The sequence below is a fragment of the Daphnia carinata genome, chromosome 8 (genome assembly GCF_022539665.2).
Source record: "Daphnia carinata strain CSIRO-1 chromosome 8, CSIRO_AGI_Dcar_HiC_V3, whole genome shotgun sequence".
Taxonomy (NCBI): Eukaryota; Metazoa; Arthropoda; class Branchiopoda; order Diplostraca; family Daphniidae; genus Daphnia; species Daphnia carinata.
In genome coordinates, this window is record NC_081338.1 from 4,951,521 (window position 1) to 4,978,912 (window position 27,392).

The 27,392-nt window shown below is 39.2% G+C and overlaps 3 protein-coding genes, 2 long non-coding RNA genes and 1 other non-coding gene across 7 annotated transcripts; 2 read left to right on the top strand and 4 right to left on the bottom strand.

Moving 5' to 3' along the window:
- Positions 1–159: 159 nt before the first annotated feature.
- On the bottom strand, positions 160–1,197 carry LOC130703906 (uncharacterized). Its single transcript, XR_009004840.2, has 3 exons — positions 868–1,197; positions 545–812; positions 160–467 (listed from the first exon to the last, which is right to left on the bottom strand). It is a non-coding gene; the product is annotated as an uncharacterized LOC130703906 (long non-coding RNA).
- A 536-nt stretch (positions 1,198–1,733) lies between these two features.
- Positions 1,734–10,802, top strand: LOC130703882 (disintegrin and metalloproteinase domain-containing protein 10-like). The gene is given in 15 exon segments (XM_057525336.2): positions 1,734–1,895; positions 2,749–3,180; positions 4,628–4,760; positions 5,178–5,296; positions 5,470–6,063; positions 6,145–6,285; positions 6,360–6,613; positions 6,683–6,860; positions 6,966–7,135; positions 7,209–7,376; positions 7,444–7,571; positions 7,759–7,965; positions 8,025–8,067; positions 8,696–10,175; positions 10,178–10,802. Coding segments are annotated over 14 exon segments (3,879 nt in total). The 5' UTR covers positions 1,734–1,895; positions 2,749–3,032; the 3' UTR covers positions 10,294–10,802.
- Positions 10,803–11,658: 856 nt separating this feature from the next.
- On the top strand, positions 11,659–12,182 carry LOC130703912 (uncharacterized). Its single transcript, XR_009004847.2, has 3 exons — positions 11,659–11,781; positions 11,861–11,905; positions 11,995–12,182. It is a non-coding gene; the product is annotated as an uncharacterized LOC130703912 (long non-coding RNA).
- Positions 12,183–19,150: 6,968 nt separating this feature from the next.
- Positions 19,151–19,222, bottom strand: Trnap-agg (transfer RNA proline (anticodon AGG)). Its single transcript has one exon. It is a non-coding gene; the product is annotated as a tRNA-Pro (tRNA).
- A 2,026-nt stretch (positions 19,223–21,248) lies between these two features.
- Positions 21,249–22,941, bottom strand: LOC130703897 (serine/threonine-protein kinase/endoribonuclease IRE2-like). 2 transcript variants are annotated; one of them, XM_057525359.2, is made up of 4 exons: positions 22,684–22,941; positions 22,098–22,594; positions 21,911–22,035; positions 21,249–21,845 (listed from the first exon to the last, which is right to left on the bottom strand). In XM_057525359.2, exons 1-4 carry the CDS (start codon positions 22,929–22,931, stop codon positions 21,831–21,833), a joined length of 885 nt encoding a protein of 294 aa, XP_057381342.1. In that variant the 5' UTR covers positions 22,932–22,941; the 3' UTR covers positions 21,249–21,830. The 2 variants fall into 2 exon arrangements, with proteins under 2 accessions (XP_057381342.1, XP_057381341.1); XM_057525358.2 differs by having other exon boundaries at positions 22,660–22,941.
- Positions 22,942–25,356: 2,415 nt separating this feature from the next.
- Positions 25,357–26,657, bottom strand: LOC130703898 (serine/threonine-protein kinase/endoribonuclease IRE2-like). Its single transcript, XM_057525361.2, has 4 exons — positions 26,383–26,657; positions 25,821–26,317; positions 25,634–25,758; positions 25,357–25,568 (listed from the first exon to the last, which is right to left on the bottom strand). The coding sequence occupies exons 1-4, from the start codon at positions 26,610–26,612 to the stop codon at positions 25,554–25,556; spliced, it is 867 nt and encodes a 288-aa protein (XP_057381344.1). The 5' UTR covers positions 26,613–26,657; the 3' UTR covers positions 25,357–25,553.
- Between the last annotated feature and the right edge of the window lie 735 nt (positions 26,658–27,392).

The following is a 27,392-nucleotide window of genomic DNA, read 5'->3' on the forward strand; positions in this document are numbered from 1 at the left end:
TTTCTTTTTATTGTGTTTTTATTGTTTCACTTTTTCTTTTAATCGTGTCAAATGAATGCACATAACCGTCAATCCAAATGTAATTTTTGTCTTCCCCATTTTTATTTACAAACTAAACGAAACAAAAACGATTATAAATGCAAACTGTCTAATGGCAGATGTCTTTTATTGAAACAAGATGTCGGTGCCCACGTATGTGTGATAGCGTGTGTTTCTCATGAAGTATTACATTGTTCAGAAAGTTTTTACTATCCAACATAACGAAAAGGCAAGAAACGATTGGCGATAGAAATTGGTGAAACTATTGCCCTTCTATTTGACGTGAATGCATCGGTGTGTGAATATACCTGTGTACATGCCTCATTTGGTCCCCACTCCACATTTCCAAACCGTAACGTTATATTCTCTTTTGTTTTCCGGATCTACGTGAAAGTATAAAAGCCGTTTTGTTTCCCCGTGTACATTTTCTGTTGAAAAAGAGAGAAATATGATGCTCATCAATACACACATAAAAGATGGATCGATATCATTTTCGCTATCATACCAATATTTGCATAACGGAAATGTAGATTTCCAATCGTTCATTTTCTACGTAATGATGGAATGCTGCGTCGTAGTTTTCTGTGTCTCGTTTCCCGTTAGTGTTTTGGTGTGGTTTTCTAGGTCACTAAATTAAACGAAAAAAAGAATAACGAACCGAACCTAACGAGCCACACAGTCTCATCTGATGCACAGGTGTAATATTATTGAACGAGCGGAAGTGTCGGTACTTCCGTTGGCTATTCGAAAATGCAACAGTGCCTCCCCCTCACCTGAGAACATAAAGGTGAAATAACGTGTAACATACAGTATGAGAAACAGTTATACCATACGTTTCGCCCATCAGCACCCCATTTCGCTGTCGTAACGTGCAGACAATAACACGACGGCGTGCCATGATTCTCCGTCGTAGAGACACCGTTTTGTAATTGAACTAGTGCGTGCTTGTCCTTTCCAGTGACGGGGGTTGGCACGAATTTTATTTTTCCAAGTTTTATTTCCTGTCTGTTCCACACGGTATATCGATTGCTTTGATAATGTTACCGGTTGTACGATCTACCACGCGTGTAAAGCTGCACACGAGGTCGTCAGCCAGCACAATTGCGAAAACTTTCATGGACCACGTTTAGTTATTAGCCTAGCAGTCGACATGCGCGTTGAGACGTATTTTCTAAAGAAATATTTAATTTATTCATTATCGTAGTTTTTTGCTTTAAAAAAAAAATAGAATTTTTTTTTGTATTTGTTAATACCTTGAGGTGAGTCTTATTGCGTCCTATTTCTTTTCCAGATAAATAATTAAATAGAAAAAAAAGTGGGGAGAAAGTCAAAAGTTGGTACTCTTTGTCGTCGTCTGCAAGATCAAGATAAGCTCCTCCCACATTTTATCCCCCGCCATTGCGTTGTGCTGTTCGTGTCCATCGACTTTCCACCGAACCTTCAAGGCATCGTTCCCGAAAGAGGAAGACGAAACGAATAGTTAAAAAATGGTGGAAAAGGGAGTAGAACGAAGACGAGGAAGAATGTAATACGAAGGCCCCTTTTTTTTTCTCTCTTTGGCAAACGCACGCGCACGACCCACACGTCCCCCCCTCCACCATAGTAAAGTCAGGTAAAACTCTTGCCGAGTGCCAGTGGCTGTCTTGCTGCCTCCCCTGACACAACCAACAACTTTCGTGTGTCTGGTAGTGGCTGTGTGTGCATTTTGAAAGAACTCTTTTTTTGAAACTCTTTTAAAGTTTTTTTCCCCTTCGTTGAAAAGAATCATAGTTTTTGAAAAAGTTTGTGAAAAAGAAGAGTTTTCTACAAGTTAGTGCAGTGCAGTGATTCTTTGTTGGGGCGGTCTATTCGAAAAGGTATGGCCCAAACATCTCAGTGGTCTTTCTTTGTTTCCATAAGTCTATCCGATCAGCTGAGCGCTTCTTTGACGAATCGTGTAGACGGCTAGCAAAAAAGAAAGGAAACTTCTTTTTTTTTCTTGGCTCTTAATAATGCAATTCTTTTTATGATGTCCAATGAACGATGATGATTAACGGCCAGTGGTCAATGCTGCAATCTTGTGGAAATAGTTGCTCAACTGATTTTTTTTTTCGCCCAAATCCTTACTGTTATGGCATTATTATTATTATTGCGATTATTATTGGGGTTGACGTCATGTCTAAGGACAGTTCCAGTCGTCCACCATGTTGGTCACGAAAGAGGCTGAACGTTCTTTTTCTTCCCCTCACGATGTTGTCATTTCTTATTGTTATTTTCTTTTCAAAGCCAAAGAAAAAATATGTATATTTTTCTTAAAAAATTGTTCTTCCCACACATACATACAGCTGCTGGCAACTACCCACCATTTTCTTAAAATTCAACCCCTGCGGCCATAGTTCAATGCCAAGCCTCCCGATTGCTGTTGAATCATTTAAGGGAGGGAAAAACCAGTTTTTTATTTTGTTTTCACGCTGTTTTTTTTTTGTTCCCGATCTTTGTCACAAAAAACTTTCGCTGACCGCGTTTCGCACACTACGCGGCAGTCTGTAATGTATTCGTATTTTTACGAACAGCCGTTGTTTCGATCGTGCCCTGGGGTTACGTGACCTTTCGAATATTCACGAAATAACCGGATCAGTTGATATCGGTCTATCTTTTTTCCCCCCTCGTGACGAAATCCTTTTAATTTCGATTTCTCAATTGCCTTTTTGTTTTTTTCTTTTGTCAAAGGAGGAAAAAACATTCGAAGAAGACGACAATCCCGCGGTCGACCATGGACCAGCACGAAGAATTAACAGTGACTTTGAAATGAATTCGAGTCAAGGTCGTGTGAAAGTCTCGTGAGAAAGACAAGACAACTACCCACCGCCAAATTACACAGTTTTGCCGAGAAGAGTATAATAATACTAATCATCAGCGAAAAGGAATTCACCTTCAAAATACCGAGAGCCACACACCTATATGCCTGAAGGCTATTGCCGGTGTAAGCAGTGCGGAGGACTGCTGTCGTTCAAATGGCCATCTCATCATTATTCGGCAGACGTTCTTCAACAATTGGAACATCATCGTGTTATTACAAATTTAACATGGCCTTATTCATCCTCTTCTTCACTTCGATTTGGCTACTAGTCCTCCGGCCAGTCTCAGCTTCCGTTACCTCAGGTATTTCATTTTTTTTTTCTTTTACAGTTTTTATTCGTTTCCGGTTTCGCACTGTCATCCATGTCAGTTATCGATCGAAAGAAAAGATTGAAAGTCACGTTCCAATCGAATAGCGGATCAAACGTGAGTAGGACATTTTCAGGGACTAGTAACAAAAAGAAAAAATAATAAAAAGATATGAAATAAAAGCCTTGACGGCGTGGTTGTTACGTGAACGTGACACCTCAAGGTATTCCTTTACAAAAATACATATTCTTTTTGGTGACTTCTCGGTAGAAAGACGGGTGCTTGAGAAAGGCTCCGGCTGTGCGGAAGAGAAGCGGGATAACCTTGAAGGTCGGCTAGTTCATCGCTCTCCCTTTTTATTTATTTTTTTTTATTTCTTTCTAAAGAGACAAGTGTGTGCTTTTCTTTCTACACAGAAGACATTCCCAAGGTAAAATTCAACTACTCCCCCCAAAAGTTTGTCATTTGCCCTTCAAGCACATTAGACATACACAGAAGCTTCTTGCAATGTGTGTATTTGCCTATACAAACAGAATGCACACACACAGAGAGAAACTCGAGGACACCGGAAGAATTGATACAATCAAGTCCCTCTCTCTCTGGCTCCCACGTACTGAATATATAATGGCCAGACGCTGGAGCATTCTTTAAATAGCAAAAAAGCAAAGAAAAAAACCTATTGATTTTATTGTTATTTTTTTTTTTTTTTTTTTGTAGCTGCTTTTTTGAAACAGCTACGGGAATTTAAAAATCTTTTAGAGTTGTCAGGGAGAAACGTCGTACTTATTTAAGGGGAATATATATTTGGAAAAAAAAATCGATAGTGTTAGAGAAAGTTGCTCGCTAGTTGGCAGCTCTCAATGAAAGCGGAAGTTTCCATCGGGAGGACGAATCATTGATCGTTGACGTGTGTGTGTGTGTGTGTTCAATTACACATAGAAGCGACGCACAGCCACTTCTACCTCCATATCTCTTTCAGATGACTCCAACCGCTAGATGGCTCCCCAGACATTGTCATTGTTGTTGTTACGACCACACTTTCAAAGAATGATTTCCCCCTTTTCAACTTCTTCAACAGACTGTATCGAAATGCAATTTTCCACAATAGTACGGGAATATGAACGGCTTTCATCTTTCTTGGGGTCGTGAAACAAAATTTTGTTTGCGGATAAAAGTAAAGACGTGCAGAAGAGAGGCATCAATCCAATTACTCGCCTGTGGGTTCGTCTGCACGCGACGCGCCAACTGGCAACGAGGCAACAACGACAATATCAATGACGATAATGCAATATTGATAATGTCACTTTGCTATTATTAATTCCCAAAAGTAGAGAAAATGTAAACTCTCGTGATCATAAGCAGAGCAGTTGACATGAATGTTTTGGTATAATGATTTCATAATGAAAATGTATTAAATGGTACTGTCTTTTTTTCTGAGCAGGAATTGCTTTGAATGAATTCATTCGCCATTTTGAACCGCTCTTTTACGATCACCACAATGTCAGACTGCAGCATAGCAGATCAAAAAGAGAAAGCCAACCCCAGCTACACCTGCAGTTTCATGCTCACAACAGGTAAATAAAACAAAAAAGAATGCATATCTCTCTCACCTGAGCCACACCAAATTTGGTGTGCCTAACCCATACTTTCTAATCTTTGTACAATCACTTTCAATTGTTATGTGTATTCCACGGTCTCCACTGATTTTGGGCATCAAGCCTGTCAAGTCTTAACCCACTTTTTACAGCTGGCTGTTCCTCTTTGCCGTTTTGCACAAAGAGCACTCCTATGTAAACAAAGATTGACATGTTGAAAAGTGCATTCTCTCTCTCACATCCCTGTTGAATATTAAATTCCCAGTGTGAAGAGAGTGAATCCCAATGCAACCCAGCAATTCAATGTTTATTATTTTTTAGCCTGCTGCGGCAACCCAACATCCACAAGATATTTTTATATTAAACTTTTCTTTCTTTTATTCTCTTGTGTGACAGGCTTTTCAAGATTCGGTTACGCCGCAGCGCGAGCGTCTTTGCCGATGATGTCGTCTTGGAAAACACCGCAGGATCTATTGCCTTTGACATGGACAAGGTCTATCAAGGAGAACTAGAAGGTCTACATTTTTCCCCTCTTTTTAGAAAGCCGCTCGCATTACACATTTCTTTCTTTCTTCTCCTTTGATTATAAAGAGAAGCGGCTTAACTTTCCAGCTCACGAAATCCCCTCCTCCATGTATGAGAGCGTCGAATGTAATTACTTTTGCCTTGATTCTCGTGTGTCTCTCAGATGACGATCGTTCTACGGTGAGCGCGGTGCTGACATCCAGCGGCATCTTGGATGCCACCGTTTCTACGTTGTCGGAAACTTATTACGTCGAGCCGGCCAGTCGCTATTTTGCCGCCAGCGAAAATGTCTCCTTCCCTGCCGTTATTTATAAAGCGTCCGATGTCCTCCATCCGGATCCGCACCATCACGGCAGCGGCTGCGCTTCTCATCAGCTCTACTTGAAGCAGTTTGAAGAGCAGCATTTCCACTGTGCCGACAATCAAGAGAACCGTGACGGCTCTCGGAACTCGTCCGATACTGTCAGCGAGCTCAGTTCGTGCCAAGAAAGCAACAACAACAACAACAATAAGGATGGCGTTAGCGGGATCGAGCCCAATCAGCTGATCGATCAAACGCTGTACTCTGGCTGGAATCGTCGCCATAACGAGAAGAAAAAGAAGAAGAGGAGATCGACAGTCGATCACCGCAAGACGACGTGCATGCTCTATCTGCAAGCCGATCACCTGTTTTACGGCAAAATGGGCAGCGAAGAGGCCTGCATCGAGACGATGACGCGACATGTCCAGCGAGTCAACAGCATTTACAAGAACGTCGGTATGTTCTTTAATGATCCTTGATTGATGTACTTCAGTCTGACCTACTCCCTAAAACTATTTTTTTTTTTTTCGTTTGTAGACTTTGATGGAGATGGCCAAGGAGATGAGATTACTTTTATGATCAAACGGATCAAAGTTCACACGGAACAGGCGCTCAACGAAGCTAGCTATCGATTCCCAGGCAACTACGGAGTGGAGAAATTTTTGGAACTGTTTTCTGGTAAAAGAACTTTGGATTTCTGTTGGATCTGTGTCGTAAATTTTAAAATGGGGAATTCTTTTTTTTTTATACAGAGGAAGATTACAACGCCTTTTGTTTGGCGTACATGTTCACATACCGAGACTTTGAAGGCGGAACGCTCGGTCTTGCCTGGACGGGTGATTTGAAGAATGCCGGTGGAGTTTGCGAGAAGAACGGCCATTACCGCGGGAGTTTGAAAAGTTTGAATACGGGCATTGTGACGCTACTGAATTACGGCAAACACGTCCCACCCGCCGTTTCTCACGTCACATTGGCTCACGAAATTGGCCACAATTTCGGATCGCCTGTAAGTTTAATGTTTTTTTGTATTTCATTTACATTTCGTTTAATTTTTCCTCTGCTTTCAAATGGGAAGCACGATCCGGAAAATAACAGGGACTGCACTCCGGGCGGTGAGGACGGAAACTACATCATGTTTGCCCGTGCCACCTCGGGCGATAAGAGGAATAATAACAAATTCTCACCCTGCAGCCTGAAAAGCATTAACGGTGTCCTCAGCGCCAAAGCCCGCAACGAGCAAGGCTGTTTCAAAGGTAATTACGCAAGAGCCACTTGCAATTCGACCTTTCCTCTCATCTTAGCCTATTTACGTCTTGAATGAGTAATTAAATGCCATTGGCCCATTTTCCTTGTTGTAGAGCCTCAAAGTGCCATTTGCGGCAATGGAGTGGTGGAAGCGGGAGAAGAATGCGATTGCGGATGGGAAGAAGATTGCCAAGAAAAGTGCTGTTTCCCAATGCGAAGTATTGCGCAGCACGGAGAAAAACCGTGCACTCTCAGACCGGCGACCACCTGCTCACCTTCACAGGTACTCCCTGTGTTCGCGAGATTACGTCGAGCATAATCAATAAAACTCTCTCTCTCTCTCTCTATGAATGCAGGGTCCGTGCTGCACGGAATCATGTCAACTGAGATACGGCGTCAAGTGCCGTGACGACAACGGGTGTCGTGATGCCGCATTTTGCGACGGCACGGGACCGAGGTGCCCGCCTTCTAATAACAAAGCCAATAAAACCGTGTGTAACGAAGAGTTTGTCTGTTTCATGGGCGTAAGTTTCCTTTCCTCTTCCTTCTCCACACCCGTAATTCATTTTCTTTTGTTGTCAATGTCTGCAGGAGTGCACTGGATCGATATGCATCGCTTACGGCCTCCAATCGTGTCAATGCCTACAGGGACCCAGCGATCCGCCAACTAAAGCCTGTGAGCTTTGCTGCAAATTGCCGGGCGACGATCAACCTTGTTTGTAAGGTTTCTTCTTTCTTTTTTTACGTTTGTTCTTTTGTGTGTTGCTAACCAGGGGAAAAAAAACGTGCGTCCTTTTTTGCTGTTTTACCCTTTTATTACTGCGCCCCGGAAGTGACGCACTGTTGGCTGATTTAATTTTAAATTTTTTGTTGTTGTTGTCGTGTGTAAATCCATTAACCGATTAGGTCGTCCTTCGAATGGAACACTCCTCCCTATGACGTCCCGTCGGCGCATGCCAAGGCCGGAACGCCGTGCAACAATTACAATGGATATTGCGATGTGTTCCAGCGATGTCGCGAGGTCGATCCTTCCGGCCCATTGGCCACCCTACGACGCCTTTTGCTTTCGGACGAGAGCATTGCCTCCCTCAAGAAATGGATCGAAGACCACTGGTATGATACAATTTGATGTTTATTCATTTGTTTATGATTCTAATTAAGTATTCAAATAGGTACGGTGTCCTCTTTATTGCCGTTGGGTTCATCACCATTATCGTAAGTTTTCTTATTTTTTAAAAGTATTTTCCTATTTGATTTTGATATTCAAAAATTGAGGCGTTGAGATTGAGAAAAAGACGGGATTTCCAGTTGAAAAAAAAAAACAATAGAAATTCCATGTCTGTACGATCAGTTAACTGAGGGCGGCATTGATTATCGATCGATCGTTAAAAAACGTGGCCTTTTTCTCTCTCTCCTTCGCTGCATGGTGTCTGACTTTTCTTTTTATGAATCATTTTTTTTTACTCTTTTTTTCTTTTCGCTGCTCGTTAACTTTTTCTCGAACAAAAAAAATAACACGCGAAAAAAAGGCTCTGCATGTTTTCTGTAAGTAAAGAAAACTACATCATTTGCAACTGCATCCGGAAAAAATGTTGTCTTGACAAATGGAAATCCATTTTTTAACCTTCAACTGTTTTTTTCGAAAGAATATTTTTTTATTATTATTTTTATTTTAAAATTTCACTTGATGTATGTGACGTCACGAATCTTAGGTACGAGATTTCTAAATAAGCTTGATTAGTTGGCTATATGCGTGTGTTGTAGGCCCGGTAGAATTAGAATATTTTAAATCATCATTTCCATTTTTTTAAAATTATTTTTTTTAAATTCTCTTACCCGAAAGGCCGTCGTCGCGCGCGTGTTTGGGAAGCGGGTCGAGCGCAAAAAGCGACAGCGCACTCAACAACGTACATCGCGGACGACGAATGGAGTCACGACAGCAGCTGCTGCAGCAGCGACAGCCGCCGCGGTGGATGAGAATCAAGGCCAGCACATTGTCCACCCCGTGGCTGTCAGATCGGCCATCCCTCTCAAGCGCAAAGTGCGCGAAAAGGAGAAACGGGCAGGAAGGAAAGCTTATTCCACCGCATCCGCATTGGCCGTCTTCCGTAAGGCGAGGAAACCTCAGCGCGAAGAGCGCAGGCAGAGAAGGTCCGGCATCGTTAATACCAAAGATAAAGTCCGTTCGTGGCTGGAACGCGAGAATCCGACGCGAGAAACGATCGACAGCGATAACGAAAGTCATTTCCCGGAAGAGGAAATCAATCCGTCGGCTAATCAGACGAGACGGACGAGCAAATCCAGCCTCAATCAACCGACGCCGGACAGTTCGAATCCTTCGTGCAATCGTCGCAGTTCTTCCAGCGAATTTCTATCTTTATCTCCGCCATCGCTCGATGCCAAACCGCCCGTCAAGAAAATGATGCGTTCCATTTCGGAAAATCCGCGCCATTTCGAAGTAACACCCGCAGCGAATGGAGGGCGCCACCACTTTTCTCGTTCCATTTCGCACGGCCACGAACCGGATTTCAGCCGGCTCAGTCGCAAAACGGAATCTCATTCTCACCTGCTCTCAAAGTCGGAATTGGATTTAGAAGCGCTGGCCGATCCTTCCGTCAACAACAAGCCGAAAGATGGCACTGTGTGTCATCCGCCCGTCCAGAAGAGAATTCCGAATCCTAAAATCCCGAAATCCTCAACGGAAGGACAACTCAAAGCTTCCAAACCTAAAACTAAAACGTTTTCATCGTTTGAATTTCTGAATCTCTTGACAGGAAGTAAATCAACTCCGCTGGATAAATCGAGTAAACCTGCACGTACGGGTCGTGGGGAAGGAACCGGTTCACCCGCCAAAATCCGTAAAAAAATCGGGTTGGGACCAGTGAAAGTTGTTCTCAAGTGGCACGGAGCCGGGCGTGCGTCAAGAGTCAAACCACCTGCCCAGGCATCGGCTAGTAAATCTAAAATGGAAGGAGAAAAGCGGAATAATAACAAGAAAAAGAGGGTCATCGTCTACAAAAATGGCGATCCGATAGCCAACGTTGCATCCGGATTCCCGATGGAGAGGAAACAACAACCTGTCGAACAACAAACGAAAACATCCAGCCTGTCCAAATTGAATGAAATCGAAACTGCCAATGAGATCGGTTCCAGTGGGAAGGATGTGATTAATATCATTGCTAATCCGCTTCCGGATTCGGAACAACCTCCAAGGCCATCGGCTGAAGCCATTTTCCGATCACGACGTTATTCGATGCAGGAACGGCTTTCTCAACCTCCACCGTTGGTACGTCGTGTGTCTGAGATTCACACGACCGGCGCTGGCAACAACAACAACACAACAACAGTCGGCGTAATCGACATAGCTGGACAGTGGGAACTCTGCCTGAATTCCCACTTAATCCTGAAGAGATTGGCATCGATATCGAACATGATTGTTGATTAACCTTTTTTTTTATTATTTTATTTTTTAAACTAATTATTTGGACTCTGTGTGAAGTTCAAAGAACCAAGAGGTCATAGTCAGGTCTCACGATTTTTCAAATTACGCGATTAACGGCTGAAACAATTTTTATTTTGAAATTTAAATCTAGAGCTTATTCGATTGATGAAGATAAAAAAAAGGCGTATCTGTACTAGCTCCGCTTTCGTGATCCATTCTGTAGGTTCATTTCCATTTTATTGATTCATTGATGCATATCAAACAAGAAACTGATGTTTTCAAAATGGCGTCAATCAGTTGAAAATTCCTCGACTGGAGGAATGGATTCGTATGGTGAATTGATATATATATATATATATATATACAGTATATATTTATGTATAAATATGTTGAATGATGACGCATGTTGTATTCCTACCAGTGTGTACTTATGTGTGACTGTGAGTGTGTACTGAAAGTTGAAAATTGTGGTTATCTCTCGTACTCAATACAATTGTTTTAAATTCGATTGAAATGATTGCCTAATTACAAACGAATTCCAATACAATATATAAATAAATATATATAATAAATAAATTACAAACAAGAAATTACAAACCATCCGGCATCGCTGTTCCACCTTCGGTCGTCTGCCTGTCATTTCCGTTGCAAATCGTAGTGGGACAGTCGACACGTTGCGAACGAGACAAGTAGACGGAGTCTTACATGGATGGCAACTGAAAAATGCCATGCATGTTCATTATTTCGGTTTATCAGTGAGTAGCTAATGGAAGATTTAAGACTATAATCAATCGTAGAGTGTTTAAGGCAAAGATATTATATTTCTCCAACATATGAGTTTTATTCAAGGTTACAGTGTAAGATTTCTCTATTAATGGCGCGAATTTGAATGACAGCAGATGGCGTGCGCGTCGGGGGAGTGGAAACTATGAAACCGGGGTTCAAAGTTTATTGCATAACTTTAGTAAACTGGTGGTTTTGCTAGATGGCAAGCCGCTGCAAACTCTAACTGAAATACGGGTATGACAATTATCTTGCGACTTATGACAGTCATACTGTAGGTAACGTTTTATGTGCAACCCGCCACGGATTGCTGTTTTCGGTCCATGTTCTTTTTTTTTCCTTTTCCAGTTATACGTCTTTCTATCTAATTCAATGAACGTTGACGGTGGGAGGTCACAACAATGGTATGTATAGTTTACTGTTGTGAAGGGACATCTGTAATGCTATCTACCGAAGAAGGTAATCTACTTTAATCCAGTTGTTAAAGTAGATATCACTTTAAATTATCCATTTTTATTGTGTTAAAGTAACACCACAAGTTCATAAGGATGGATAGTTGGCCCATCATTCACACAATTTTCTTGTTCAGGCAAGAAGTGTTTTGTTCTGTCAAAAGCTAGCAACACCTCGTATTCACTGAGCGATGGGACCAGTTGTAAAAAGAAGCACACTAGATTTCTACGCAACCAGCTTAATGATTCAAGGTGATTGTTCAATTAGTTTATTAATGGCAAGTAGGCATAAGTGTTTGTGTGTGATTAGTGATTAACTTTGGCTTTCTAGAGTAATGTGTGATGGAACGGGTAATTGATTGCTCAGTTGAAAAAGGTAACTTGTATAAAGTTGAAATTGAGTTTTGATCATCTACTTAGGAAAAAATTCAAAATAAACTAAAATGTAAAACATAATTGTCACAGCAGGAAAGGGGATAAAATGCATTACATCAAGTGAATCAAGAAAATGGCAAGAACATATACAGACATGATGACAATGGAAGTAGGCAAAATCTATTTGAATCAGAATGCTATTTAGTTTGTGAGCCTGTGTTCTGTGATGTTGAAAAATTGTAATTTTTCTTGTTTCTTTTCCTAGTTATCAAGGAATGTTGCTGTCGTCAAGGTATTTGAACTTATGGGATTTTTGTCTGACCTGAAATTGTCCAAAAAAATATGCATTAGTGACAGCGGCAGAGCCCATAGTTCTTTATTAGAAGACAGTTTTCACAAATGCATCGAAGTGCAGAGTAGGTCTTCACATAATTTGATGGTTATTTAATCAATGATCTTTTCCATTCTCCCCCCGCAGATATCTGGGCAAATTTTTAAAAGTTTATGTACAATCCTAGTTGAGTGATGTGTGCTGACTTCATTTTATGCCAAGTTCCACGATATCTGATTGTCACAGGCTGAAAAGTAAAATTTGTTGAAATTAGGTGGATAGTTCAATTTAAAAGTTGAAGCTCAGGATCACACCAAGTGCCTTTAGTTATTACGTCGAATCCCACGAACCAGCAGTAGGGAACTACAGTTACGTCAAATGGTTGATCAAAATGCATTTAGATAATTAAAGTGAGAGCTGTCTGCATCTGAAGAGGCCACATGCAATTCTAATGGAGAAAAAAAGAAGCCAGGCTAGTTTGAATCATTCTTTCAGCAAGGTACATTAGGTTTGATTAATATGTTTTTACTGATTCTGATTTTGCTATTCAAGGTTGCAACGGAAATTCTATGTAATCGGAAACTTGTTTTGTAACACCTAAGTAATGCGGAAACTCTTCGCTACCTGTGAAGTCGTTAAGAGTTACCGTTCGAAAAGTCAATTGTGATGTAAAAGGTTTAAAGTAATATTCTCTACATAGATAATTGTCTGTGAAGCGCCGCGTTTCCCGTCTGTTAAAAAAAAAACTCGTCTAGAAATCAGTAAGCTAGTTTACGCAAAATTTAAAGGTATGTTTTACGGATTTGTTGTCGCAAGATGGCAATATGCTGCATGCTTAGTTTGGGCTGATTCACGTTTTTCGATCGTTAGGTAGCCGAAACCAATTCGTCGCGATCAAGGATAAATTTCATGCGTTTTAGACCGCTAGATGGCCTAGATATTTCATTCCTGCGACGGCAGATGGTAAAACTTTTAAGTGTTCCTTATGGTAGATGGCAGTCGCGTCGTAATTTTTGTAGTCGGAAAAAAATGCTTCTGCTCGTGACGCTAGATGGCGACTACCGACTCTAGGGAGTACACTACCGTGACTTCTAATCGATAGATGGTGTCTTAAGCGTCTCTTATGCCAGAAGTTAGATGGCAGTGGCAAAACTTTGTTGTTCCTAACCGTTAGATGGCAGCGAAAACTTTGTTCCTAACCGCTAGATGGTAGTGGCAAAATTGTGTTTTTAACCGCTAGACGGTATTGGGAAAGTTTGTTGTTTCTAACCGCTAGATGCCAGTAAGAAAACTTTGTTCTAACCGCTAGATGGCACTGGGAAAACCTGTTGTTTCTAACCGCTAGATGGCGACGTTAGATGCTACATAATTGAAGGCGATACACAACCAGGGCCTTATTTTACCATCGACTGATTTTATAGGATAGCTACAAAGTAACCTGATGCCTATGAAACTTCGTTCAGCAACAGACTTGGATTATAAGGATTGTTTACTTAATCACTTGTGTGGAACTGAGTAATTTATTCTTTGTGTGTGATCTCGAAGATGTAAGCATGTTGCAGATGGTAAATGCAGGTAGGTTAATAGTTTAGGATGTTGTATAAGGACTAAAATGATCCATTGTTACTTTATCTCAGTGCCAACTGGATTGTGTTGCATTATCATCAACTGATACCCAAGGAGCTAAAAGGAAAGTAAAGCATTATCAATAAAATGATCCATTGTTACTTTATCTCAGTCACAACTGGATTGTGTTGCATTATCATCAACTGATACCCAAGGAGCTATAAGGAAAGTAAAGCATTATCAAGAAAATCTGTGATAAGCTCAATTTATGTTCACCAATATTTTATATCTTTAATTCTTGTCAATATTACATATTTATAGGAAATCAGGTGCAATATTTTGTCATTTAGGTGCAAATGAATGTAACAAGCAGAACAAATGGCACCATCAAGGAGGTTAAACAACCAGATTTCAAAACAAACATGCAATGCACATAAACCAGCGGAGTCCTGTTATATAAATTACATTCTTGCAGAAGCTTTTAGCTGACAAGAATGGTGTTGGCTTTCCTAACAAGGTGCAATAAACAGTGTGGAAATGTTTAACCTAGAGTACAATAAATGCAAAACTTGTTCAGTTTATATGCAGTTAGTGTTAAATGTGTATGTATAAGTGTTACACAAAATTAGTGACATTTCAAGTTGGTATAAGTACATGCAGATTGAGCAAAAAGCCTTCAGTGTTTCCTAATGTAAGTTTGCAATAAGAGATATTACTCTATAGAAGACCACCACTGAAAGCTGTTGTACAAAAGATATCAGTAATACTGCAAGCAAAGGACAATACTATAATGGCAAAGTAACACAATTGATACTAGCCATGGATCACCTATCAGCAAGAAATTTGGTAAGATACATAGTGTTATGGTAGTATAATTTCCCGGTGTCAATTTAATTCAAAATTTTGAATCTGATTTGAATTTGAATTTAATTCACAATATTGAATTTGATTCAAAATTTAACAAGGAACACGAAAATGAAATTTGTTTTTACGTAGAGTTTATGGTTTTTACGGTTAAATGGTTTTACGTAAAAACGAACGCAAAAAAATTGGAAAAGTTTTTTCAATTTTGGCAAAATTTTAGATTTCGATTTAAATAGGTGATATCGATGCAGAATTGAACGGCCATCACGAATCTGAGGGTTGTTTTCTCGTGGGACTCATAGTTTTTGAATAAAACGCAAAAAATGGTCAAAGTTGGGTTCTAAAAAATAAGCCCGACTAAAAAAATAAGCCCGACTTTATCTTTAAATGACGATTATTTCAAAAACGGCTTATTTCACAGAAAAACAAATGGATTTTTCTGAATCAGCGTTAAAATTGGGTTATAATGTGGGATTTTCATTGCATTCCGAGAGATTTCGATTTTTTCCGATTTTAACAAAAGTGGGAAGGCTATAGCCTTCTCACTTTTTCAATTTTGGCAAAATTTTAGATTTCGCTTTAAATGGGTGGTTTCGGTGCAGAATTGAACGGGCATCACGAATCTGAGGGTTGCTTTCTCGTGGGACTCATAGTTTTTTTAATAAAACGCAAAAAACGGTCAAAGTTGGGTTAAAAAATAAGCTCGGGCTTATGTTGTCGGGCTTAAAATTTTTACCTATTAAAAAATAGTAGCATTAAATCTAGATAACTATAGATAATTCTGATTCAAAATTAACCAAGGAATACGAAAATGGAATTTGCTTTTACGTAGATTTTATAGTTTTGGAGTAATCTAAAATATTTTAAGCCCGGCTATATAAGCCCATTCTATAACTACAAATGTTACCGGTAGCTGGCGATAGCAGTAAAAGAGGAAAAAAAGGCCAATATTTTTTATTTTTATTACGGGTAAAACGGATTGCCATAGGTAGATGGCGATAGCAGTAAAACAAAAAAAAAAGCCAATATTTTTTATTTTTATTTTGGGTAAAACGGATTGCCATATCTTTAGACATCTGGCGGATAAATTCTAAACTTTATCTTTATTATCGTCATTTCTTCATGTCGTGACTGAAGTGTGCACATGTGCATATGTATCTTGTGGTCGTCATTGTTAGTGTTTTTATGGATAATTTATCTCAAACCCAATGGTATATTTATTTTCTGTACATCCACCGTTATGTGCTTGGAGCCTTTGTAACAATTTTTTTTTGTGTGACAGTTGGAAGAAGATCGATGCCACCGATTCTGTAGACTGGAATACCTCCAATGGCTTCGAGTAAAATTTGTAACCATAATTGAATGCTACACTTTTATAATGCATTCCATTTGACAACTACAAAGTGTCACTCTGCTTTGTGGTGCCAACTATCACCATATCAACATCCTTTGACTCATGTCTAGTTAGCCAGTCAACGATCAATAACATCACCCCAGTTCGGTACTGTGAGACTTTGATACTGTAAGTTGTCCAGGAGCACATGACAGTGATAACAATTATGTATTGTAGAATTGGCAAGTGTCCATCTCTTAATGCTGCAAACTGACTCTTACGAACAACTTATCAAGTTTTTGCTGTCTGTAGGCTTAATATGTGAGTTGAATTGCCTTTTTTTTATTATTATAACAGCAGAATTCATTTCACATCTAATGATATTTTATCTCTTTTTCCTAGTATTTGGGAGTCTTCATCCCACGCTCTTCAGTTGCACAAAAGCAACCACCAGGATTTCTCGTCCCATCATCGCTTCGTCATCGCTCCTTCGCGTTTGTCCCATCTTTGGCTTGCCTGTCGCATTTTCTGAACCCTGCCCACGGTTTATCGTCGCTTCGCGTAGTCTTCGCTTCGTCGTCTCTTCAACTTCGGCGCGCCATTGCTTCGTCGCCTCTTCGCCTTTGGCACACCCATCGCTGTCGCCCCTTTCCTATCGACACGTCATTGCTTCTTCGCCGTGCCTTCGCCCGTGTTCGCTGCTCGTCTTGCTGCTTGGTTCGTTCTTTGCCTTTTCGTTATGATTGTTATGTATAGCATTAGTTAACCTGTTGGCTGCCACCCCGTTCTTCTCCCCTTTTTTTTGGTAGCTTTAGGGACGGGCCGCGCTGTTCTGTCTCTTGGCCGTATTTGCCATGAGGCGGAGCAGTCGCATCTGCCCAAGATTGGCCGAAAGGCCCCACAGGCAATGCACCGGTAGGGACTTCCCTTTTTTCGACACGCTGGTGGTATCCCAGGGATGTGCATTTCCATAATGGTTTGCACCAGCGTGTCAGCCCGGACTTGTCTAACGACAAGTCCCACTTTGGTCGACGTCCTTCAGACTAGACGCGTAGGTAGTAGAAGACAACCTAAGGGTTGTATGGCTTGGCAGCCAACAGGTTAACTATGTGTAAGTGTGTGTATGTATGTATATATGTTTGTATGTTATATGTGATGTTATGTATAAACAAGTGGAGGAATTGTGGGTGGAAGGAGGGACAAAAAAAACAATTCTTTCATTAATTTTTCCATTTCTTATTTATTTATTTCGCCATACAAGTTAAAAACACTTATCCATATAACCCATATCAGTAATATCCGCAATATTTCTTTTAGTCCTTACGAGTCTAATGGTGCTGTTCCATAAAAAATTTGTAAGGGCTCCCTTAGGCAACCAGTAACAAAAAAAAACGATCCAAACGCAACTTTTCAGCACCAAATGTTTCCTATCGCAAAACAAACTTTTAGTTACCTATTACACAAGTAGCTGTTTAGTACACATTTTTTTCAATTGAATGGAATCAGCCCGACGAATTATACGTGGTTGCAAAAGCTGCCAGGAACGCCACGAAGACGGGAAATGATACAACACCTAAAGTTCTAGTTGGTTAAGTAGTGGTGGTAAGGCAAAACGAAGAAAAAAAATAAAAAAAGGTTATGTTGGCTTAAGAAACATGTCTTCTTCATAAGCTATGAACAATGAAAAACAGAATATTTAACCAAAACATGGAAACCCAATGAAACCGACGACTTTCTTAAACAATTTCTGCGCAGTGGTAAGACGACCTCTTCAAATTCAGTTAGGGCTAAAACAAAGCGACATTTATTCGCTTCCGTTTCAGAATACTTTGATCTCCCATTCTTTTTTTTAAATTAGCAGGCAGGATAGGCATAACTGAAGATTCCATTCAACAGAAAAGGAATGTGATACCATTCCTTTTTCAACTTCACCAACTTGTTGTAACTTTGATTAAGTTACAAGAAGTTAGATATCAATCAAAAATTAATATAATCAACTCTCAACCTAGGGAATACATATATGTAGAAAAATGTGTGCTAAGTCAGCAAAGTAGCATTACTAGTTGACACAATTCACCTGTCAGTAAAATTATTAATTCATACTAGAATTGTTTTGCTTTTAAAGGCTTTCTCTTCAAGACAATGATCTGGTTCTACTGTGATTGTGTTTCAGTAACATGAAAAATTTACTGAAACATGTTTGAACATCCATTGTAGGACTGGCAATGTTTTTTAAGAAGAAAAATTTACTGAAACATGTTTGAACATCCATCGTAGGACTGGCAAATGTTTTTTAACAACGTCAAGTATAAGAAAGGGATAGAATTTAACTAAAATTAACTCATCACTGCAGAAACAATTTTAAGGCCAACGGTCCCATTGCCAGTAGAAAGAACCCTCTGACTAGCCCGAAGTTCATTCCAAATTGAGGATTGCCTATGATAAGACAAGAAACAGATTGATTGTCAGTACAGCAATGTAAGAATTATGCAGTACTGGAATCACAACAGAAAATGACCTGTTTAATTAACCATTAATCTATTGTGTAATAAATCGGCACTGGTTAAACCTACTTGATCACGTGCAGGGCTTGGTGGCTAAGCTACTCTCACACAAAGAATTTTTATCTACGTTTTTGAAGTTCGCTTGCGTAAATTCTGGTGATCAAAGAAAAACACAAGAGAAATATTTTTAAATGCATAATTGAACTTCAAAAATATAAAATGCCAATGCAAAGATAATCTAACAAGACGAACTCCAAACCTTCCACATACAGCGTCAGAAAACAAAACCTGACACAGCGACACCGCTGTTATAAAACGCCATCTGGTGTAAAACTGTTGCTAACGCCATCTAGTGTGCAAATGGTAGCGACGAATTAAGGCGTTTCGAGAACTAATACCTATCATTACGTTAAATCCGAAACCGCTATATCGCATAGTGAACTGAGGCAAAAATCGAGTAGCGCAGCGCTAGAACTAAAAATGAAATGAGCTGCGCTAAAAATGAAGTCCACTCAAGATAAATATGACTTTCGTCAGTAGTTTTGAGGCATTCTGTGGTGAAAACGAAAGAGTTTTTTAAGCAGTAATTGTGCACCTGCCGACAAACAGGTTTCAAAAAAAATCACAACCAATTGCAATTAACCGTTCGGGCTCGACCGGGATTTGAACCCGGGACCTCTCGCACCCTAAGCGAGAATCATACCCCTAGACCATCGAGCCGATACGTTACGACGCCAATGAAAACCTAAGTACGTAATGGTCATTGAAAATGGACGCTGCCCGACGTTACCTTAAGCTCAGCATGAGTAATTATAAATACCTGCCCTGTACAATAGGTTCATAGTAGCTCCGCCAATAATCGAAAATTATATAGAGCTGCACGCTGAAGCGACATGCCCATGTGGTTTTCACCAGCCTCGTGAAATCAAATCTACAATTAAAATGTAATGCAATCACCCATTAGTTCAGATTTGAGAAAGTGAAGCTCAAAGAATAATGGGGTGTTGCTGGAGATGGTATGTCTTGCATTAAATTAAGTTTCTGCATTCCTAAAACAAATGATCAAATTAAAGCACGTAGTAAATGGAGTTATTACTTATACAGCTGCTTTACCCATTGCGCTATTCAAATTAATTACAAGCCAAGAACGCGGTTTCAGTTTTAGTTTCTCAATGCCGGGAACATCACCTTCACAATTTCATGGTCTTAACAAAATGGAGAAAAACGAAGAAAATGACCGTGGGAAAATTGCCTCCAAAACCGTCAAAAATTGACCATCGTTGGAATTGCTTGAAAATGACAGAATATACTCAAAATTTAATGCTGATTTCGAGAAAATTGCTATTTTTTTCATAACATCAACCGTTTTGGAAATACATAGGATTGAATAACTTTGATGTGTCACGCTAGCGCTGTAGCGTACTGGCGTGCCAGTAGTTTTTAAATTCGGTGTATTTCCAAAACCGCTGATGTTATGAAAAAAATAGCCATTTTCTCGGACTAATTCTCACACTAATTTCATACTGACTGCCAAAACACAAGTATAATACCTCACTCCTCAATACAAAATCTTGCTGCTTGAACCCCTCAGTATGTATGATGAGAAGACTGAGGAAATGGTGATGGTTAGTGGTTTACAAAACCACATATGCTGTGTTTTTCAGACAAGATGGGACGCGACCAATGGACAAAGACTTACAGAATGGAATTATCATATTTCACCTGACTTGTGACGTTTATGATATTCCTTCACCATCAGCATCCTTTGCAATTTCAGTTTCATGAGCTACGTCTTAAAAGCAGAAGATAAGCATTGCATTCTGACTGCCAAAATATAAATTTAATACCTATCAAAGAAAAATCGAATAGCATGATGGAAGTAAAGTAATAAGTTGCAGAAGTTTGTGGCTACGGTAGCTGACACCTGACTAATCTGTGCACAGAAATAATCCATTTAATATGATTCACTTCTAAAGTACACAGAAGAATGAAAAATCGAAAATAGGAACCATACCATTAGATTTTATTATACTTTTCGTGGGAATGTAACACATAAAACAAATAATTAGACACCGGTTCCATAGTTCACTGCTGATTCACTTGTCATTAAAAAACAGAGGTCCATCAGTGCCATCTTTAGTCTTAACCTGCAACCGAAAATGAAAGTTGCACAAAATATTTGGATGATTTTTTTTAAACAGAGAACTCGTCAATTCTATTTTTAGAGCGTTTGTTTTTTGTTTTTTTCTTTTCCCCATAGAAAATGAAAGAAAAATGGAAATTTCGACCACAGGTCACCGCAAATCCTTGTGGCATTTACACACACCGTGGAGCAACCAGGTTTCTATGACTGGAGATAGGCCTTAAAATGGAGAATTCTTTCACCCTTCTTGTACACCATGCCAGTATCTATAAAAATTTTTGATTTCCCACAGAAGTTTTATTTTTGAATAACCTTTCTATTCTCTATTTATGTAAAAAATAAAAAAAAAATTTATTTATTTACAGAAGCTTACGAAAAATGATTTTGTAGATCATTTTTGGTACGGTTTAATGTGGTCAGGCAACGTCCATTTTTTTAAAGGAGGAAGGGTGAGGGAAATAAAGTATATAAAGTCGCCCGCCTTATGTACGGTTGTGTTGTGATTTACCCGCGCCGTGAAATTGAATAGCGATAGAGGTTTGTGCCAAACGCTAGGTGAGTTAATTTCTGGTGACTAAAATGTTTAACGTCTTCAGATTAATGTTTAAATCATTACCGTCAAATTTTAATATTTTGGTATGGAAATGTTATTTGTACAAATCAGTTTAGTGAACTTATTGATTAAACTGTTAGTTAGTCTTTGCAGCCATGCTCTGAATTCTTTTGTCACGTTTTATCTTGTTACTGAGATGCTGGTATTTCCTAGTTAATGTCATGCAGTGACATCTTAGTGCATGTCATGCTAATGCCATGCATTTTCATGACAGGTCTTCAAATAGCCACACACCTACTGTTACGTCGTGACAAGTATCGCAGCGATCTTTATCGTCAACGTCATCTTAGGATCGCTAAGCAATTTTGCTGGTAAATGTGCCGTGCATACAAGAATGGTACTACAAAATTAGTCTGGAAATGAAATCACTGTTAATCATGTTGACCTTGTTTTTTACTTAAAGGATAAAATTTCACACTCGGCCTTCCTACAACTAATTATTGAATTGTGGTAATTCGATAGCAGTGGTTCCATTATACTTATGGTTTGAAAATCGATCTGGAGAACGTGGGCAAGAAACGGTAGGAACGATTACTCTATACTTCCTTAGTGTCGCAAGGTTGACGTAGTTTCTATTTTGCAGCAAGCTAAATAAGACAGTGATTATTATTGTAATGAATGTTTGTATCTATAATTGATTTCTTGATCAAACCTTTTGCTTGATGGATGTTAGTTCTTTGAAGACTTCAGTTGACGACATCCTGTTTTTAGGTTCGTCTTCCAACATTTTTCTAAGTAGATTGTGCTCGTAAAGTTGGCGTAATTCGCCGCCGATTTCTATATCAAGGAAGCAAACTTTTCATTAACAAGATAAAATATCTTATTATATCGTAAATCACCTGTCATGTTGACTGGAGCATTTTTTAGGATGTTCCTATCAATTTGTGTTACATTAGAACCGTAGAGATGTTTTCCCTTCAGGAGAAGATACCCAAAGACGAGGGCAAGTACAAAAACATCGCTCTTTACGTTTCCTCGGCTGTCTATATTTCTTTTCTCACACATTCTCAATATTTCGGGAGCAAACCAGCCATCTGTTCCGCAGATTTCGCTTATGTCGAAAGTACCCCGCTCACTGACTGGTTTAGTCAGTCCAAAGTCTGCCCATTTGATTGTTATCTCTTCCTTTTGGCCGTCATTTCGCACCGAAATAAGAATGTTTTGTGGTTTAATATCTCGATGAATAAAGTTCATTGAATGAATGTATTCGAGACCGGCAGCTAGTTGAAGAAACATGTCGATATGGGGTGGTAGAGGCCCGTTATATTTTTTGTCGTTGCCACGGCCCAGGAATGCTTTATCTAATGAGGCGGCACATAATTCCAAAGCAAAGTACCTTAATGTTGGCGTCAGAAAAAAATTATCGTTATGCGTTTGCTCAATTAGTCGATATGATCTTACCAGTACTTATCGTCACGTTCATACCAAAACAATTTGACGATGTTGGGATGACCTTTTCCCTTCGTGAGTTCCTTCATAGCGTTTATTTCACGTTCATCAACATTATTTATATCAACTATTTTAACTGCGACTTTATTGCCGTCGTATTCCCCTAAATACACCTCGCCAAAACCCCCTTTACCCAATGGTTTATTACTGTCGAACTGAATTTTCGAACCGATTGTCCCCATATTGTTAACACAAAGATATAAAGAAAATGTATGGCGACTCATACGACTGATACTAACGATAGAGAAAAGTAAAATGGCGTTTTATATTTTTTCGGCGACTACCGCATTGGCATTGCAATCTATACCAGATTAGTTTATCAGAGTAAAATTTTACGCAACCATTGGGGATTTAAGATCAAATAATTTTTATCTTGTTTGTGTTTTCGTTTCGTAAAAATTAATGCCCACGCATTTGGAGTTGCTTGATTCCATAAGTTTAGTTTGAACTAGAAATGTTTTTTTGATGTTTTATTATGTTACTTGCCACGCACGATAGTTTGCGCCACTATCGTTCGTAGTTCTGCAATCCTTTGCCACCTGATGTTTGGTTTTTGGCTGCTTTCTCCCCCTAAACCATGCATTCAAACATTTCAAGGCGGTTGGGTACATGGGCGTAGGTGCTCATTTAGTTATAATATCATTATTGTATTTTTATCCGTTTATTATTGAATGCCCGCTCAAGTCTATATCGATCGTCAGGTAATCAGGCTTTTCCTTAATTTATTTCCAATTTGCATTCATCTAATATTTTGTTGGTTACACACAGAACGAAGGGTTTGGACGGAAAAAGTTGGCTAATATTAACCTACCTGCCAATCATTGATCATTTTGGTGTCATTTTGTGTGCAGGATTGCACCACATGTGTGGGCTAGTTTCCATAGAACTTTTCGTTTGATAGTGATTATCTTCATTTTTTGTAACCTTTGTCTGCCGTTTGTTGAAAGATCTAGAAAGGGATCACCACCCCTGTAGCTATGGTGTCGCTATAGTTAATAGGCTAGAAACGTTTGCATTTTGTCGCTTCTGATCTGGGTTTCAACTTTTGTTCTAGTTACGGTTGGTAAAACCAACTGTTCATATCACTATTCAATATCCAAATGTAGGAAGGTCGAGCGGGATGAATTTTATCCTTTAGTCAAAATACAAGGGCAACATGGTTAAAAATGGTTCACTTTCAGACTAATTTTGCAATATTGTCGCGGGTACGCAATCAGGGGCCGTTCACACGTAACACACGTCCAACTCCTACGCCCAAGCTCCCACCACGACCAACAACTCAGACCGACACCAAAAGCGTCTTCTTTTGTTTTTAAAACACATCATGCTTGCGATGAACAAACGTCTATCCCAACTACGTTTGGGATACGTTACAATTTCTACGCGTGACAATATCATTCTTGTATGCAAGAAAAATATACCGGCATAATTCCTTAGCGACCCTAAAGTCCGTTCGTAGCTGAAAGTCGAAAATTGGGGTTGTCTCTTGTATTGAATACAATTGTTTTAAATTCGACGACACATTCGTTAAATGCATGCTTACGGAAGGTGGCTTGCAGTTAGGGCTTTACCAAGATTTGCTTTAAATAATGGATAACTAATGAATTGTCTGCGATGCGGGCGATCCGTTGGACTATTTTCCAAGTTGCGTGGGTTAAACTAGCCTTCGCCATTTTATTTTGGTGACATTTTGGCGCCCAATGTTTTAAAAGGAGTCTACCTAGAAATGTAATGTGTAACGTGAAAAATTAAAATAATAGCAATATTTCGGGGTAAAATCAGGGCATATGGGATAAACCGAGAATGGGACGGGATTTTTTATGATTCATTGGTCACACTACGAACGTGTTTTTCTTTAATACCCGTCTCTATTTAGGTAAAATGTAAAGAATCTAAATGTTTTTATAGAAGCTTACACAACAGGATTTTTATAAATCATTTTTTGGTACGGTTTAATGTGGTCAGGCAACATCCATTTAAGTCATTACCATCAATTTTAAATATTTCCTATATGGAAATGCTATTATTTGCATGAATAAGTGTAGTTTGACTATTGATTCAGTTGTTCATAGTTACTCTACGCAGCCATGCTTTGGGTTCTTCATTCTTCTGTTCGTCTGGATTTTTTTATTGAGATATGCTGGTATTTCCTAGTTAATGGTAGATAGAGGGGGGGGGATCATCCAATGGCTATACATATCATGGCTTGTCAGAACAGTTCCTCATTTGATAGATATCCCTTTTCATTACGGTTTTTTTATTAGACTTGGAACGCCATGTTTTCATACATAGGTCTATTATGATGCTTTGTAGCTTATTTTGTTGTTTAATATGGTTTGCATGGTGGGATATTGATAGCTGTTTACTAGTGCTGATTGCATATGTTGAATTCAGCAAGAATGTGTATCTGAACAAGTTCATCAAAGGAATATATATATTATGATGACTATCTAAACTACCTGAATTTGATTATTGTTTCCCCCTTTGAATTTAGATATAGCCACACACCTACTGTTACGTCGTGACAAGTATCGCAGCGATCTTCATCGTCAACGTCATCTTAGGATCGCTAAGCAATTTTGCTGGTAAATGTGCCGTGCATACAAGAATGGTACTACAAAATTAGTCTGGAAATGAAATCACTGTTAATCATGTTGACCTTGTTTTTTACTTAAAGGATAAAATTTCACACTCGGCCTTCCTACAACTAATTATTGAATTGTGGTAATTCGATAGCAGTGGTTCCATTATACTTATGGTTTGAAAATCGATCTGGAGAACGTGGGCAAGAAACGGTAGGAACGATTACTCTATACTTCCTTAGTGTCGCAAGGTTGACGTAGTTTCTATTTTGCAGCAAGCTAAATAAGACAGTGATTATTATTGTAATGAATGTTCGTATCTATAATTGATTTCTTGATCAAACCTTTTGCTTGATGGATGTTAGTTCTTTGAAGACTTCAGTTGACGACATCCTGTTTTTAGGTTCGTCTTCCAACATTTTTCTAAGTAGATTGTGCTCGTAAAGTTGGCGTAATGCGCCGCCAATTTCTATATCAAAGAAGCAAACTTTTCATTAACAAGATAAAATATCCTATTATATCGTAAATCACCTGTCATGTTGACTGGAGCATTTTTTAGGATGTTCCTTTCAACTTGTGTTTCATTAGAACCGTAGAGATGTTTTCCCTTCAGGAGAAGATACCCAAAGACGAGGGCAAGTACAAAAACATCGCTCTTTACGTTTCCACGACTATCTGCTTTTCCTTCCACCAAAAGTTTCAATATTTCGGGAGGATACCAATAACGTGTCCCACAGATTACGCTTGTGGCGCAAGTACCCCGCTCACTGACTGGTTTAGACAGTCCAAAGTCTGCCCATTTGATTGTTATCTCTTCCTTTTGGCCGTCATTTCGCACCGAAATAAGAATGTTTTGTGGTTTAATATCTTGATGAATAAAGTTCATTGAATGGATGTATTTGAGACCGGCAGCTAGTTGAAGAAACATGTCGATATGGGGTGGTAGAGGTCCGTTATATTTTTTGTCGTCGCCACGGTCCAGGAACGCTTTATCTAATGATGCAGTACATAATTCCAAAGCAAAGTACCTTAATGTTGGCGTTAGAAAAAAATTATCGTTATGCCTTTGCTCAATTAGTCGATATGATCTTACCAGTACTTAACGTCATGTTCACACCAAAACAATTTGACGATGTTGGGATGACCTTGTCCCTTCGTGAGTTCCTGCATAGCGTATTTTTCACGTTCATCAACTAAATTTTTATCAACTCTTTTTACTGCGACTTTATTGCCGTCGTATTCCCCTAAATACACCTCGCCAAAACCCCCTTTACCCAATGGTTTATTACTGTCGAACTGAATTTTCGAACCGGTTTGCCCCATATTGTTAACACAAAGATATAAAGAAAATGTATAGCGACTCGTACGACTGACACTAACGATAGAGAAAAGTAAAATGGCGTTTATATTTTTTCGGCGACTACCGCATTGGCATTGCAATCTATACCAGTTTAGTTTATCAGAGTAAAATTTTACGCAACCATTGGGGATTTAAGATTAAATAATTTTTATCTTGTTTGTGTTTTCATTTCGTAGAAATTAATGCCCACGTATTTTGAGTTGCTTGATTCCATAAGTTAAGGTTGAACTAGAAATGTTTTCAACCAGTTTCGAAAATGCATTTTTGATGTTTAATTTTGTTACTTGCCACGCACGATAGTTTGCGCCACTATCGTTCGTAGTTCTGCAATCCTCTGCCACCTGCTGTTTGGCTTTTGGCTACTTTCTCCCCCTAAACCATGCATTCAAACATTTCAAGGCGGTTGGGTACATGGGCGTAGGTGCTCCTTTAGCTATAGTATCATCATTGTATTTTTATCCGTTTATTACTGAATGTCCGCTCAAGTCTATATCGATCGTCAGGTAATCAGGCTTTTCCTTAATTTATTTCCAATTTGCATTCATCTAATATTTTGTTGGGCGTTACGTTTTCTTCAAGCAGACGATGTTTGATTGCAAATCCGTAACACTCAAACATCGCCTGTTTATTCCCCACTTAAAATATCTCGCATTTGAAATTACTCTCCAATGTTCATTAACTTTTGTCACCCGTGGTTTATCACAGTAAATTCTCTCTCAAATTGTTTCGTAAGGAAAATCTTT